Below are 16006 nucleotides of genomic sequence, written 5' to 3'. Positions count from 1 at the left end.
CAGCAGTACTTTTTAAATAGGTCTATCCGGTGATAAAACTATTATAGGGAGGAAACACATCAACAAAAGGCTTTGCTGTGCTTCCTCTCTGCTTGGGGCAAACTTTTGACCTGTACAAAGCTACAGAAAGGAAAAACATTTTATCATAAACATTACACAGTTGGAGATTTGTTTGATCTGTGTGCAAACAATGAATGGCAGGATAATACTGATCCCTTCTGGGCAAGGGCACTTGCTGCTCACCTGATAGTGTTGTCAGATGAGCCACTCACAACCAGCCTATCTCTGTACTGCAAACAGGCAATTCCACGTTTGTGTCCATTTAAGGTCCGTACAAATTCACAAGTACTTGTGTTCCATACCTAAAACAAAAATAGCACTTGGCAGTTGATTTGGTGCTTTTACTAGTAAAATCTATGGCAAAATGGAGCCTTAGGAAAGCAGAAAAATAGAACTGGACTAATAGGGGGAATTTAACTTCTCAAACCAATCCAAATCAAATCAAAAACTGACAGGTTTAATTAAAAGTAACAAAGGGCTAATTTGTAGCTGGCCGCTATTACATGAGAATTCCTCAAACTAACATACTCTGATGGGGTTAGTCTGGTCTTGCAGACTAATTCTTGAACCTAAATTTACCCTTGTCTTTTTCATACTCAGCATTATTTACAGGAATAAAATACCTAACCAAAATTGTCACACAACTTCTCTCTCATTACCTTTTACACATAAACTAGTATCTGATTTAAATATTAAGTATTCTACAGAGATGGTTAGACACTCTGCCCTTGATCAGATTTCCATATGAACTCCCCTATTTCAAGCTGGGGACTTATTAAAAAAGGCCTTATTACCTTTATAGTCCTGTCCCCAGATGCAGAAACGATGTACTTGTCATCAAAGTCCACAACATTGACTGCAGCTCGGTGTCCAACAAGTACCCTCCGGAGGGTGATGTCAGTTGGGGAGGCCATATCCCATACCGCAATGGAACGGTCTTTGGAGCAGGTCACCATCATGCCATTATTGAAACGCAAGTGCAGAACAGCTTCACAATGGTGAATCAATGTGTTTAGCATTTCACCTGTATTTACATCCCACACCCTGGAACAAACAGCATTAAGATCATCTGAGATTGCAGTGGTCCTCAAGCTACAATCCATTACACCCCTCCCATGCTAATCTCATAGTTAGGGTTGCACCCTACTCTCCTTTTGCAGCTTTGAGATTAAGCTGCGGTAAAGTGCACTGATGGAGCATGGGGAAGTGGTACACAGACGACTGGACTGTGAGAGTGGGAAGAGGAAGGGGATGGGATGCTGCCAGTGTGAAATCCTTAAGATACACAACTTGGAAATCTGTGCTAGTTGTTTGGGGGCAGGAATGAGCCTGCAGCCACAGTCACCAGCTAATTGGCCCCAGACTTCGAGATGACTATAAAGCTTCTGACACTCAATCTGTTAGAAAAATTTAAAATTTAAGAAATACACGCATATATGTATTTTTGCCTGCACCCATGGCATGAAGAAGTTCCCAGGCCAGGGATCGAATCTGAGCCACAGCAATGACAATGCCGAATCCTTAACCAATAGGCCATGAGGGAACTCCACAATCTGATATATTTAATTAATAACTGCAGCACTGGTGGTCCCAAGAGGCAGCCCTCAGGTCTTAGAACAGATAGAGGCCAAGAAACTTCTCTAACAGATGACTCAGTACTATGGATCTGAGCTTGACGACTCTGGATCTTGGTTTTTACCACACAGGTCAAGGCCTAAGATTACCTAGACCCTAAATCTAAGGCCCCATTTCTGTGTCTTAAATGAGGGTAGGTATCAAGAATGGCCACCCCAATATATATATAGGTTTCGCAGCAGAGGGCAGGACCCTTGAATAGCTTGAGACTGCTGTGTGAGGATATATTTTGCTTTGACCACTCTACTTCTGTACGTTTACTTTGGTTTTACTAACACATTTTATTTCTTTTTCCAGTTTAACCCCCTCTTTCAGGAAATCATTTTTTCCCTTATCCTAGAAATGATGTTAGCTTCTATTAACTTTCAGCTTCCTTGAGGCACTCCATAAGCATCAATAAATGTTAAATGTTGATAACTCTAAGAACTGAGTCTGCTATGCCTTTAAGTCAAAAGACAAGAAAAAGAAATGGCCTTTTCTATTTACAGAGGATAACTTGGAAGGTAAACTTTTAACTTCAGAGAATCTAACAATGCAGTTAACTGCTTTTTTTTTTTTTTTCTATTTTTTTAAAGTTACTTTTGATGCATTATGTTTGCTAAACCCTTTAGCTCAAGGCAAAATTCCTAACAGAGGTTTCCAGCAGTGCTGCTGGTACCCAGAACTCAAGCTACACTGGACTCCAGCAGCATAATGGCTGTGTCATCAAATTACTAATGCCTCTGGAAATTGAAGCCCCCTCCCTGAGTGAAGCCTGCAATTAAAAACTGCAGGGACAGCAGGGGAGGGGCTGGCAAAGAGAGAGTACTGCTCACCTGTACACATTTTAAAGGAGATAATGCGTGCCTGCACTATAGCTATAACCACCTGAAAGGAAGGCTCCATTCCACTCATGTCATTCCCCTGTGAGGTGGTTTTTGTAAGAAATGCAAGGTTTACCACGTTTCTATAAGAGATGATTCCCCCAAATTAAAACAGAATATATAGTTTCTTAAATGTGCAGAAATGTAAACTTATCATAACCATTCCTAAATCAAGTTTTCTAGTTCTAGATTAACACAACTATGGAGGGAGCTGATGGTTTATTCTTTAGTTATAAAGTTTTCGAACTATGTTCATGCACATATATACAAAATTACTAAGACAGAATAGAGTACACCTGACATTTCAGAGTTCTAAAGATTATTGAAATTTTCTACCTGACTGTGGAATCCGACGATCCAGTTATGATCACCCTCTCATCATACTGGAGACACAGGACAGAACCTGTGTGGCCTGTGAGAATTCGCTTGCATTCCAATGTGCTTTTATCCCAGATCTAGGATGGCAAACAAGATCCTTTTGATCACTATGATAATGGGGTGCTGCAGAGACTTGCTGGCTCTATTTTGTGTTTGAGTCCCCAAAAGAATCAAAGCCCAGAGTAGTGTGGAATGCATTCTTCTCTATAGGTATAGCGAAGCACCTATATATATGTGGCTTCAGTACTAATGCAGACTTGATCCTTTTCATTAAGGAAACAGGGGTAGCCTATAATTATGTGAGGGCCAAAAGACTAATAGCCCATTCAGGGCACTTCAAGAAGAGAATTTAACCTTAGCACTACCCATTTGCATGTGTTTCTGTGGGTAAGCAGGTACTTTTCCTTAAAGGAAACGATTTTTGGCTTTGGGACTCTCACTTACTTTCTGGAAATACTGCTTAGAGTTTATGCTTTGGATTGCTTTAGGGATTGTAGTCCCCCTCACCCCTTCAGCCACCTTCCCATAACTGAAGAGACCTCACCTTGATTGTGTTGTCTCGAAGGCCACTTACTATCTTCTGATCATCATACTGTAAACAGTAGACTCCTTTGCTCGTTTCACTTCGGCAGTGGATTCTCTGTAAGCTATGTCTTCCACATCGCCAATTAGATTCTATCGTCTGAGAGGAAGGAATGGGTAAAGAAGCTGTAATTAGTTTTAGGGAACTAAACTCTCATCTGAATTTCATGGCAACCTATGACAAATGCTCAGTGCTCTACTCTACTGGATACACAGAACTTAACACATACTAAAAATGTAAAAACTTTCTTATTTTTAAAAATCTTTGGCCATGCCCACGGCATGTGGCAGTTCCTGGGCTAGGGATCGAACCTGAGCCACAGCAGTGACCCAAGCCACTGCAATGACAACACCAGATCCTTAACCTGCTGCACCGCAAGAGAACTCCCTAAAGATATTTTTAAAAAGCCACTATTTAAAGTTGTAAAATATTTTGCCACTTGCTATGACTCATATGAGGTTACCTGCTCAGTGCTCATCTTACATTTGTGGTAGCCATTTCTACCAGTGAGCTTCCACAGAGGCTCAATTCAGAAGATATTTGAATGACAGCTTATAAGTGCAACTTCAACAGTTTTAAAGCTATTATCATACTCTCTTTCATGTATTTATCAGTGAATAACTTAAAAGCTTTAAAATTTTGCTTGGCAATTTACTATATTTTATCTTCCCTATTCACTTGTGAAGAAACTGATTTTTAACCCACATCAATAAACCTTAATGGGTTTGCTATAACACTGCTGTTACTGAAGAATGTTGATGATTCTCTAGTATTTGGCAAATGCCCAAATATACATATATTCTTACCTCAATGTCTTGTATAATTTTAGGATAAAGTGCTCTATAAAAAGAGTTGGGAGGAGCATTCCCATCAGGAGGTTTGTTTTTGAATAAATACTGTCCCCTAAAAAACAAATATTTCCCAATAAAAATCATATTATACATTTACAAGGAACTTCATATTTCTTTAAAGTGTTTTCACAGTTACCATTCCATATAATCTGTAGTTATAATCTCCAGAGAGGTATGAAGTTAAGCTTGATGTCAGGAGTCCCACATCAGGAGGAACTCTCTGGGCTCAAATGATTTGTTTTTGGATAAAACATGATGATTTCCAATGCGGAACATCAGAGTGTCAGGTCTTCGGAAACATTATGTCAATAGACAAATGGAATGCTTATGGTCAGAATTCACCTACTGGTCTAATAAGATCTCTGTAATTGGCCTTATCTTTGAAAATTTTGTTAGTGATGATACTACCATCTTTGAACTAGGAACATGCCCCACAGCCTTTTTTCCACTGAGTAAAGCTGTGCCAGTGTCAGTTGGAGCCAGCATCATGGGCAGCAGGAATGCCTCTGCCACAAAGATCACATTTTCTAGTCTTTGTTTATGTAGGGTAAAGTGTGTTGGCAGTTCAGGCACCCGGGCTGCTGATCAGTGTAGCTATGCTTTAAAAGGAGCAATTTTGACAGAAAACAAAGGGATCACAGGAGAGGCCAGTGGCAAGTAGGAAAGCAGATAAAAAAAAAAAAAAAAAAGAAATGCCTATGAGCACTGTGCTGTCAAGTCTAAGGCATGAAATTGACTTTCACAGGTGTGTTTCTGGCTCTGTACACACATACATGGATTTTACTGCCTTTCCTTGATTCCAGTGAGCAACATTTGTTAGCATCTCCTTCCTCATGACAGCACATCTCTGGAATACTCATATCCCAAGCTAGATCTTTGCTACAAAAAAAAATCAGTAAATGGCAATCACTTCCTGCTGGGTAAAAAATTTAATTCCTCATCCTGAAGTTAAGAACCCACCAAACACGGTGTGGATGCTAGTAAACCCCACTATGGGTGTACTAACTGCTGTTCTCACTGGCATCGTGCCTTGCAAAGTGGAGACAGGCAGAAATGCCTCTGAGTGTAATCCTGGCACCAGAGAAATTGTGTTTTCTCTGGGCCAGTCATCCACTCCTCCCTCTATAGCTCCATTACAATATAATTAATTGTTCAATGTCTCCAGGAGCACTTCTCCCCTGCCCTCTTCCTATTATACACCTTGAAAATTAGTTGAGAAAATTTCCTATCAGGAAGGTAGCTGGCTCTGACTTCTGTGATAATACAGAAAGGGAAATCTGCAGAGAGTGTAAAATAATAGTTTGTAAAAAGGGACTAACAGGAGCAAGAAATATGATACACTGACATAAAGAAAAAGGCAAACAAGACATGTTATGAAATGATTCGGGCTTCAAGATACACTTTTTTTTTAATTTAAATTAAAAAAAATTTTTTTTGTCTTTTTATGGCCACACCCATGGCATATGGAAGTTCCCAGGCGAGGGGTCCAATTGGGCAGCAGCCGGCAGCGTACGCCAGAGCTATAGCAACGCAGGATCTGAGCTGCATCTGCAACCTAGGCCGCAGCTTGTGCAACACCAGATCCTTAACCTACTGAGCAAGGCCAGGGATCAAACCTGCATCCTCATGGGTACTAGCTGGGTTCTTAACCAGCTGAACCACACGGGCACTCCAAGATATACTTTTCTGAACAATCTTATTCCATAAACACACTGCAAGCAAACAGATTTTAAACAAAGAGGTTCTAAATCTAGCAAATAATTACAATTTAGTAGTTTCAACTACAATACCTTTTAAAGAGGTAAGAATTAGTATATTCATTTGGCAAATGAAGAAATCAAATGTTTAAGTAACTTGCCCAAGCTCACACAGCTAGTGAGTAGACCTGGGATTTACATCAATGCCCACCATTCCTCAGAGATTCCTGCCTTCCTTTTAATCTCTGCAATCATATACAGGCACCCCAGAATTTTCTTCATGTGCAGTGAAACCATCTCTATATCCTAAGGAAAGAGAAATCATATAAACCTCTGATCTCATTTTCTACCCCACTGTGTGTACCATGACCTGCTAAAGTATCTGAATTTCTTCAAATTAAAGGTTATACAAAAAAGGGTGGCTGGGTGTTGAAAGCTGGTTTCTTAGTCTATATGTTCTAAGTCAAAACCTTTTATGATGGAAGCTCTCTGACAACAGGGACCACCACTTCTATGTGAAATGCCTAATAGGACTTTTGAGAGTGTGTGTACATGATAAACACTAAATATTAAATTTAGAATATTATCATAAAATGTGATCTGCTCATTAAGAAAATGGACTTTTCCAGGAGCTCCTATTGTGGCGCAGCAGAAATGAACCTGACTAGTATCCATGAAGATGTGGGTTCAATCCCTGGCCTTGCTCAGTGGGTCAAGGATCTGCCGTTGCTGTGAGCTGAGGTATAGATAGCAGATGTGGCTTGGATCTGGGATTGTTATGGCTGTGGCCTAAGCTAGCAACTATAGCTCAATTTGACCCCTAGCCTGGGAATGTCTATATGCCGTACCTGAGGAAAGAGAGAGAGAGAGAGGAGAGAGGAGAGAGGAGAGAGGGAGAGAGGGAGAGAGGGAGAGAGAGAGAGAGAGAGAGAGAGAGAGAGAGAGAGAGAGAGAGAGAGAGAGAGAGAAAGAAAGAAAAGAAAAGAAAGGAAAGGAAAGAAGGACGGAAAGAAAGAAGGGAAAAAAAAGAAAGTAGACTTTACTCAAGCGCTCTTTTATTACACTTTTAAGAGTTACCATTACTTAGCAGAGAGAACATACTCAGTATTATTCAAGAGAGAAAACAACAGTTCATATCCTAGGGGCAGACTGTCAAATTCATCTAGATATAAAATACAAGAGTAGAGTAGAAATTAAACCCAATGCTTTTTAAGAAATATTTTATTTATTTATTTATTTACTTATGGTTGGGGGAAATGGAAGAAACTTTCAAAGACAATATTTGGGGAAAGGTAGAACAGAATAACTTTTTCTTCAGCTGCACCCAAGGCATATGGAAGTTCCCAGGCCAGGGATTGAGTCTGAACTGCAGCCATGACCTACATCACAGCTCTGCTCTGGCATCGCTGGATTGTCAACCCACTGTGCTGGACTGGTGATCAAATCTGAGCCACCTCAGAGAAAATGCTGGATCCTTAACCCACTGTGCCACAGAGGCAAGTCTGACTTTATTGACAAATGAGATTTGGTAAGACGACTTGCAAGAGAAAAATGAAAAAGTGATCACAGATTTTTTTTTTTTTTTTAAGTGGGGAAAGACAACTAACAGAGGAAGAAAGTCACCAGCAGTCACAGGAAGTCAAGGGGATACTAGAAGAGGTCTTCGTGAGGTGAACAAATATTGTAATTTCATGGGTCTACACCAAGCTAAGATGATAATACAGCCAAACACAAAGGAATCCGGTCAGAATTCTGAAGGATCCTCAAAAGAGCAGGAATGGGGTTCTGTATTTTAAGAACAGAAAGAGTGATAGGGGAAAGAGTGATAGTGCTGAATCCTGACTTACTTCTCAGCTATACCTTCACATACCCTTAAAAAAAGCCATCTCTTCAATGATCTAACTTTTTTCCCTTTGTAACTGACATAATAGATGTTGCTGTGTTGTGCCAACCCTAAGCAAAACTGTAGAGCCTATGTTTATCTTTGGTATTTTCACATGCATCTGTCAAGATTTGTCTATCTATATCTTGTTCTCCCTGCCTTCAAAAAAAAAAAAAAAAAAAAAAAGATTTTGTAAAGTCCCAATGTCTGATAAAGGTTTGCTGTCATTTACAGTCCATATGGGAACAAAATGCATTTTAACAGGGAACAAAACCTAAGGGAATGAATCTAACTGAAATTTCAGGGCAGAAGTTATTTGGAGGAGAGTTTCTTTTCATTTTTTTTTCCCCTGAGGGGCAGAGGAATTATCCTAGCTGTCTTAAAATTTTCCCATGTAAGTAACTGCCTCCTCTATCTCTAAGGCTAGTCCTGGCATGCTTAGCAAAAGAATGGACTTGGAACGCCATACAACTATATAATTTTTTTCTTTTTTATACTATATAAAGAGTTTATTTCCAAAGTATGAAAAAGATGTTATAAAAGACAAGGTTTCTATTTTTCTACAGAATGAAATAAGTAAGAATAAGGAAAACATTTGGGGAGGAATAACAAAATACTTTCACTTATGCAATTTTTTTTATGGCCACACTCATGCATATGGAAGCTCCTGGGCTAGGGACTGAATCCAAGCCGCAGATGCAACTTACAGAGCTGTGGCAATGCTGGATCCTTTAACCCACTGTGCCCGGCTAGGGATAGAACTGGCACCTCCACAGACAAGTCAGCTCATTAACCCACTGCACCACAGCGGGAACTTGTCCTGCAATTTTTATATAGTAAAACAAACAAACAAACTGCCTGGCATTTGCTTCCTTTAATTGAATTTGGGAGAAATTTTAAAGTCTTCTTAATAGCCAGAATGACAGAAATCTCTTGAAGCACTTGGCATGGTATTTTAGAGGTCATAGTCAGCTTCTATTTTTTGCAAAGTATTTTTAACACATTATGTCAATTATGAGTGATAGGTCGGAAGAAAAACTGAGAATGTGAAATATTTAATGTTTTTTGCAAAAACCAGCAAAATCACTGTATTAAATGATAAGCAGTAAGAACATTAAAAGGCTCACCACCCTCTCCGTTCTGCCAGGCCTCTCCACAGAGAATCTGTCCTGACCATTCGCTCGATGAGCTTCTTCCATAGCATTCCATCAGATGTCACTCGGTACCATTCCTTGCACACAAGTTCAGCAGCACATAGTGATTTGGCATCCAGGTATGACAGAATGTTCTCAGCAATGTGATCCAAACCCCGAGCTTTCAGTGGGAGAGGAGGCAAAGAAAAAGAACATAGATGGTGGTGAATGATTTTTTTTCTTTTACAATAGGGCCTTTAAACCAAAACAGCATTTGTTCTGCTACGAAGGCATATCATTGTCCCTAGTGTGGTCCAGTTTCCTTTTCAAACAGAGACTTGGGTAAAATGAGTGTCAATAATTTTTCCATAAGGTTATAGAAATGAACAGTATTTTCCATCTTCCTTTAGATAAGGAAGTGAAAACTAACAACCAGCAAACCCCCCAAGACATTAAAAATAAAAAGGCTTCTAGAAAACAATTCACATCTATCTATATGGATTTTAGCACTAGGGGATGTTCTATGGATGGTATCTCAAACTCTGTGATTCAGACCCCCCCAAATCTCTATATTAGGTCCATTTCTCATTCTATTTCTATTACTGCTGAAGTTCCAAAGCTGTTCGGTGAAAGAAATATCCTTTAAATGTACAGGGAGAGAGGCCACTAAGTCAGAATGTTCTGGGTTATAGAATTTTGGGCATGTAGAAAGGAGAGAAGGAAATACAGATTGGTATTGGTATAGGAACATCCCAAAAGGAAAAAAAGAGAGGTATGTTAAGTTCAAGTATGAGTTTAATTTTAGATGTTTAAAAAATATATTTGAGAACAGTTGCTGCTATAAAGCCTAAATGACAGTTAGCCAAAAATGAAAAGCATCCCAGACCAATAGATAACTTAGAATTTCAGAGACTATTTTGTAGGATGTACAGAGAAAAACAGTGGAAGCAGATCTTGGCTTGGATGTGCTTTCCAATTAAAATTCTCTACCACCCAAATCTGTACTGAGGACTCAGAGGAATAGATCCTATAAAACAGAATGCTTGCATGAATAAAACTTTTGGCTACTGTTCTAATTCAAAAGTGAGACAAAAACATTCAAAGTTGTTTCTCTTTATAGGTTACATATCAGAGGTTCACTAAAGGCTTAAAATAGTGCAGAAGGATTCCTGCATACTCTGACTCCCTTAAGCACAAACTTAAACAGGAAAGAGAACACCCCATTTCATTTTGTGCCTTTCCCCTGAATCATACGAAGACATATTTGGATGCCATTAATACCCCAAATGTGCTTAAACACTATTTTATTTGTAAATATTGTATGGATATCAGTCACATTTTTCAGCAGACTTGGAAAATAAAGCATTACATGATCTTGCTTGGCCGGCATCACATGTTCATATTTAAGCACAAGCAGATGGAGGCATTCATCACTTAATTCTTATTAAAGGAACATGACTATAAGCCAATTAAATACATAATAATTAGTTCTTCATGCAAAATATGGTAACGGTACAATTTCTGCATCTTTATATTGAAACTTTCTACACCATCAGAAGTTCCCAAAATGCATTCCTGTGTTTTTAATGGCTGGCATCAAATTGCTCCTGATCTTTCACTGTGTCCCTATAATAAGTCTTTGGAAGTAATTTCACCTAACATTCCAAACAAACCCATTACATTAATGGATTACAGGCATTTTTTGAAGTAGTTTGGTTTACTAAATGTAGCCAGATGGTGTAGGTTTATAAGTTAAAGTGGCCATAAAGCATTAGACTGATGATTTAGTATCTTATAAAGTGGTCAGCAGATACACATCTGGGATCAGTATTAGGCAAAGAACACACAAGTCTTAATCAACTCCTGTTCAATTCTTAGTGGTATATGCTTGAGACAGTAGCATGTCTCAGTGATTGGAGAGAGCACGGTAATGAGGTGCACACAGATTGTTCGCACAAAGAAAACTGTTTGCCTATGGCTAAAATAAAATCCAACGAGTGAAGAAAGGGCAGGAATCTATTCTATTTAACAAAGAATACAGGTAAAAATTCAGCTTTGAAATGTTTTTTCTAAGATATAAAGAGGCATTTCCTTTGTTTTAAAGGGCAATTTAAATTCCAATTTTGAAAAAAACAAATTTTTAAAAAGATATAATTGGCAAAGATTAAGCAAAGTGGTAATATGCAATTTGGGGAAGGGTATAAGCTGGTATGTTTTTCTTATAGGATAGTTTGGCACACATATTAGAAGCCTTAAAAATGTTCATAATTCTTTAATATAGGAATCCTACCTCTGGTATTTTTTCCTAGGTTGCCCAAAAAGATTAATGAATAAGAATGTCCACTGTAGGAGTTCTCTTGTTGAGTAGCAGGTTAAGGATTCAGCTCGGGCTGCTGCTGTGGCAAGAATTTGATCCCTGGACCGGGAACTTATGCATGCCTCAGGCGTGGTCAAAAAATAAATTAAAATAAAATTAAAAGAGAACGTCTATGGAGTTCCCGTCGTGGCTCAGTGGTTAACGAACCTGACTAGTATCCATGAGGACATGGGTTCAATCCCTGGCCTTGCTCAGTGGGTTAAGGATCCGGCATTGCCGTGAGCTATGGTGTGGGTCACAGATGTGGCTCGGATCCTGAATTGCTGTGGCTGTGGTATAGGGCGGCAGCTGAAGCTCCGATTTGATCCTTAGCCTAGGAACCTCTATATGCCATGAGTACGGCCCTAAAAAGACAAAAGACAAATAAGTAAATAAATAAATAAGAACATCCATCACAGAATAGTTTATAATGGAAAAAACATTTTATTTTTATTTTGTCTTTTTAGCTATTTCTTGGGCCACTCCCGCGGCACATGGAGGTTCCCAGGCTAGGCCTATGCCAGAGCCACAGCAACGCAGGATCCGAGCCTCGTCTGCAACCTACACCACAGCTCGCGGCAACGCCGGATTGTTAACCCACTGAGCAAGGGCAGGGACCGAACCCGCAACCTCATGGTTCCTAGTCGGATTCGTTAACCACTGCACCATGACAGGAACTCCGGAAAAAACATTTTAATCTACCTAAATGTTCAATAAAGGGGTTAAATAATGTGTTTTAACCATCATAAAGAATATACAATATTATAAAAAATTATGTTTTAGAAGAACCAACACTTAGTAAAATATATTAAGAAAACATAATAAGAAAAAAATATTACAAACACTTAGAAAATGTTACTCAACATTTCCCCCAGCTTTAGGGGAAAATATACACACCTAGAAAGAATGTTAATAGCACATCAGTAGTTCTCTCTGAATGGTAGGGTTCTGGGAAATTTTACTTTTATATTCTAAACTTTTTTGGAGTTTCTAAATTTCCTATAACTTTATTGCTATAATCAGGAAACAACAACTGAAAAAAATAAGAGCAAGATGTGCTACTTTAGAGATTCACTCCTTTTTGTGCAATTTTTCTTTTAAAATAAGCTTTCACCACATGTGAGAACTTGTATCTTCCTGAGACAGCATTTTCCCCAAACACTGATGCCAATGAAGTATCCTACCTCACTATCAAACATTCAGTAAAACAACCACGGCACTTTTCAAATTACTTTCTGTGTGTGTGTATACAGATAATATATATATATATTTAAGTGTGTGTGTATATATATGCACAAATGTATGTATTTTAAAATATACAGTTTAGAATATCTAGTTACTGATCAATGAGGCTATAGAGCAAGACACATCTTGAACCAAATAACACCTAAGACAAGATTTTATTTAAATCTATGTGTGAGTAAAAACAGGGTGAATAGAAGGGATGAGATAGGGAGAAGAGAAGAAAAAGAGAAGTCTCTTTACAGAGTTTGATTTTTGTATTTATATTCCAAGAAGATATGATTGAAATACTGTTTGTAAAAATCAAGCCAATAAAGGTTTTTTTAAAAAAGAGAGATGCAGGAGTTCCCAATGTGGCTCAGGAGTAATGAACCCGACTAGCATCCATGAGGTAAGGACGTAGGTTTGATCCCTGGCCCTACTCAGTGGGTTAAGGATCTGGCATTGCCGTGAGCAGTGGTGTAGGTCACAGACATGGCTAGGATCTGGTGTTGCTGTGGCTGTGGCGTAGGCTGGCAGCTATAGCTCTGATTCGACCCCTAGCCTGGGAACTTCCATATGTCGCATCTGTGGCCCTAAAAATACAAAATAATAATAATAAATAAAAAAGAGAGATGTATAGCTGAAAATTCAATATGATTCCCATTGTAACATATCTTCCAGGCAAATTGATGGCTTACAAATACCCGTAGACATACCTGGCAGGGCAGTTATGAAATCCCTCTGCAACATAGGTTTAAGATAGGAGTTTATGTGCCCATGTTGGTAATGACACATTTGGGATATAAGATGTTCCACAAATTCCACTTGATCAGACTCTGACCACTGCTCAAAATATTTGACACACAGTTCCTTTTCCTTCTCATAGCTTGCTGAGAGTTTCCGTTGCTTGGGCACAATCATACTGGAAGTGCCATTGGCAAGTTTTGTCTGTAGGTGAATTAAAAGAAACATTTAAAAGTAAGTATTGGAAATAAGGGAGATATATAATTTTCCAGTCTGGCATGCTCTGTTATGTCTATATGATGGAGCTCACTCTGTTACTCTATTAGTAATTGGATGTTTGTGCACAGCAATAATATGGAAAACCACAGAAATACAACTGTTAAGTTTGTAAATTAGGAATACTGTTCAACGACTAAGCATCCATTTCCAAAAGTTCAGAGGAAAATGTTATTTGGAGACATACAAATGAAAATCAAAAGCTGAAAGTATGTTATAGCAAGCAAAAAAGCTAACTTGCTTTTTCTTGTATACAACAATTACTGGGCATTTATATAACTACTCACGACTTTTTTTTTTTTCTTTTTTACAGCTGCACTCGAGGCATATGGAAGTTCCCAGGCTAGGGGTCGAATCAGAGATACAGCTGAGGCCTACACCAGAGCCACGGCAATGCTGGATCTGAGCTGCATCTGCAACCTACGCTGCAGCTTGCGGCAATGTCAGATCCTTAACCCACTGAACAAGGCCAGGGGTTGAACATTCATCCTCATGGATGCTATGTCAGGTTCTTAACCCATTGAGCCTCAATGGGAACTCCCACTCACAACTTATTTACCAGTCAAGTAAGAAATCTTCCATGCAAAGAAAAACCAATGAATACTTTGAGACCCTGGTACCTCTGAAGATAAGACTTGAATAACTTCAATGCTCAATATACCCTTTTTAATATACCTTTTTTCTTTTCTTTTCTTTTTTCTTTTTTTTTTTTTTTTTGGTCTTTTTGCTATTTCTTTGGGCCGCACCCGCAGCATATGGAGGTTCCCAGGCTAGGGGTCCAATCGGAGCTGTAGCCACTGGCCTATGCCAGAGCCACAGCAACGCGGGATCCGAGCCGCGTCTGCAACCTACACCACAGCTCATGGCAACGCTGGATCCTTAACCCACTGAGCGAGGCCAGGGATTGAACCTGTAACCTCATGGTTCCTAGTTGGATTCATTTCCACTGCGCCACAACGGGAACTCCTCACTCAATAAATATTAATTGAGCATCTGAAATGTGTCAAACACTGTCCTAACCATTAGGAATACAACACTGAACAAAAATAACATAATTGCTACTATCAGTAACTTACACTGTATTATGTACAGCAAGTTAAAAGCATTACCATATAAACAGAAAATATAATACAGACAGATTTTGAGGAAAAATAAAGCAAGATAAAGGGATAGAAAAATAAATGAATGTTTCTGTAACAAGCGAAATCCTAGGATGGTCCCACAAGAAATTCTTGGCCCCAGATATACAAACATCTTCTCTCAGTTTCAAACAAACATGTAGCTAACTGCTATGACTTAAATCAGGACCTTAAGATAGGGAGATTACTCCAGTGGGTATGACCGAATGACATGAGTGCCTTTAAAAGCAGAGAGTTTTTCCAATTGGTTGCAAAAGAGAAGGGGAACACCTGGCAAGGCATTTGATGAGTCTTAGAAGCTGAAAGCAGCTTTCAGCACAGCACCGGTAAGGAAATGGGGACCTCAAAACTACAAAGGCAAGGAGTTGAATTTTGCCAGCAACGAGTTGAGAAGAGGATTTTCCCCTGGATGAAAACCCAGCCCAGCCAGCACCTTAGTTTCAGTCTTGTGATACTCTGAGCAAGAGACCCAGTCATGCTATGTCAGACTTCTGATATAGAGAGTAATGGGTGTTGTTTTAATTTGCTAAGTTTGTGGTTGTTATGTAGCAATTAAAAAAAATAAACTTAATAATTATTTAAGTCTAAGGAGTCAGAGGTAGTTTCCCTAAGGGTATATAACATTTGAACTGACACATGAGGGAAATAAGGGAGTTGGGCATTTTGTTACATGGGGAAGAATGGTCTAGGCAATGGGCATTTTGAGAGTAAAGGTCCTGAGTGGCAGTCTGTCTGGCATGTTCAAGGAACAAGAAGGCTCAAGGTGGCTGGAACCAAGTGAGCAAGGAAAATCAGAGTTGGAGAAGTAGTATAAGACAGATGACCCAGGTCATGTGAGTGGTGGTAGCTAGTCTTGTCCTAGCCTTTGAACCTGGGCTTTGAGTAACAGAAAGAATATGGATAAAGTGATATTCTAGGACTTCTGAGCCCTGGCAGCTTCTGCTTACTCCATCTTAGACTCTTGAGGCATCATCTAAGAAATTCAGACCACTCTGCTGGAGAAGGAAGCCTGGAGGATCAGAAGCCATGCAGAGAAAGAGGTCACATGGAGAAACCTGAGCATGACATGATCTGACACTTTTTAAAAGGATCAACCACTATATGGAGAATAGACTGTTGGCAATATGAACAGGAATCAGGAAACTAACAGACTACTTCGCAGCAGTCCATGGAAGAGACAACAAT

General features: G+C 39.2%; 1 protein-coding gene across 32 annotated transcripts in view; it reads right to left on the bottom strand.

The window, feature by feature from the left end:
• The window catches only part of BTRC (beta-transducin repeat containing E3 ubiquitin protein ligase), a 188940-nt gene that overhangs the window by 20366 nt on the left and 152568 nt on the right, over window positions 1–16006 (bottom strand). For 20 of the 32 annotated variants that reach the window (XR_014826809.1, XM_021072709.2, XM_084995221.1 and 17 more), the window contains 7 exons: window positions 13379–13610; window positions 9077–9263; window positions 4326–4422; window positions 3481–3618; window positions 2895–3013; window positions 855–1104; window positions 244–362 (listed from right to left, as the gene is read on the bottom strand). Coding sequence is in view for 31 of the 32 variants with exons in the window: in XM_021072709.2 (XP_020928368.1) it covers window positions 244–362; window positions 855–1104; window positions 2895–3013; window positions 3481–3618; window positions 4326–4422; window positions 9077–9263; window positions 13379–13610 (1142 nt within the window). In the remaining variant the exon portion in view is untranslated. The remainder of the gene's footprint in view (window positions 1–243; window positions 363–854; window positions 1105–2894; window positions 3014–3480; window positions 3619–4325; window positions 4423–9076; window positions 9264–13378; window positions 13611–16006) is intronic. The other 12 variants (XM_084995234.1, XM_084995241.1, XM_084995232.1 and 9 more) reach the window with 1 other exon arrangement.

The sequence above is a fragment of the Sus scrofa genome, chromosome 14 (assembly GCF_054392235.1).
Source record: "Sus scrofa isolate SSC_HxYL_T2T_F1_AM1 chromosome 14, Sscrofa_HxYL_maternal_Yorkshire_Landrace_v2.0, whole genome shotgun sequence".
Taxonomy (NCBI): domain Eukaryota; kingdom Metazoa; phylum Chordata; class Mammalia; order Artiodactyla; family Suidae; genus Sus; species Sus scrofa.
Note: the sequence above shows the minus strand (reverse complement) of the source record. Positions and strands in the feature narration are given on the sequence as shown.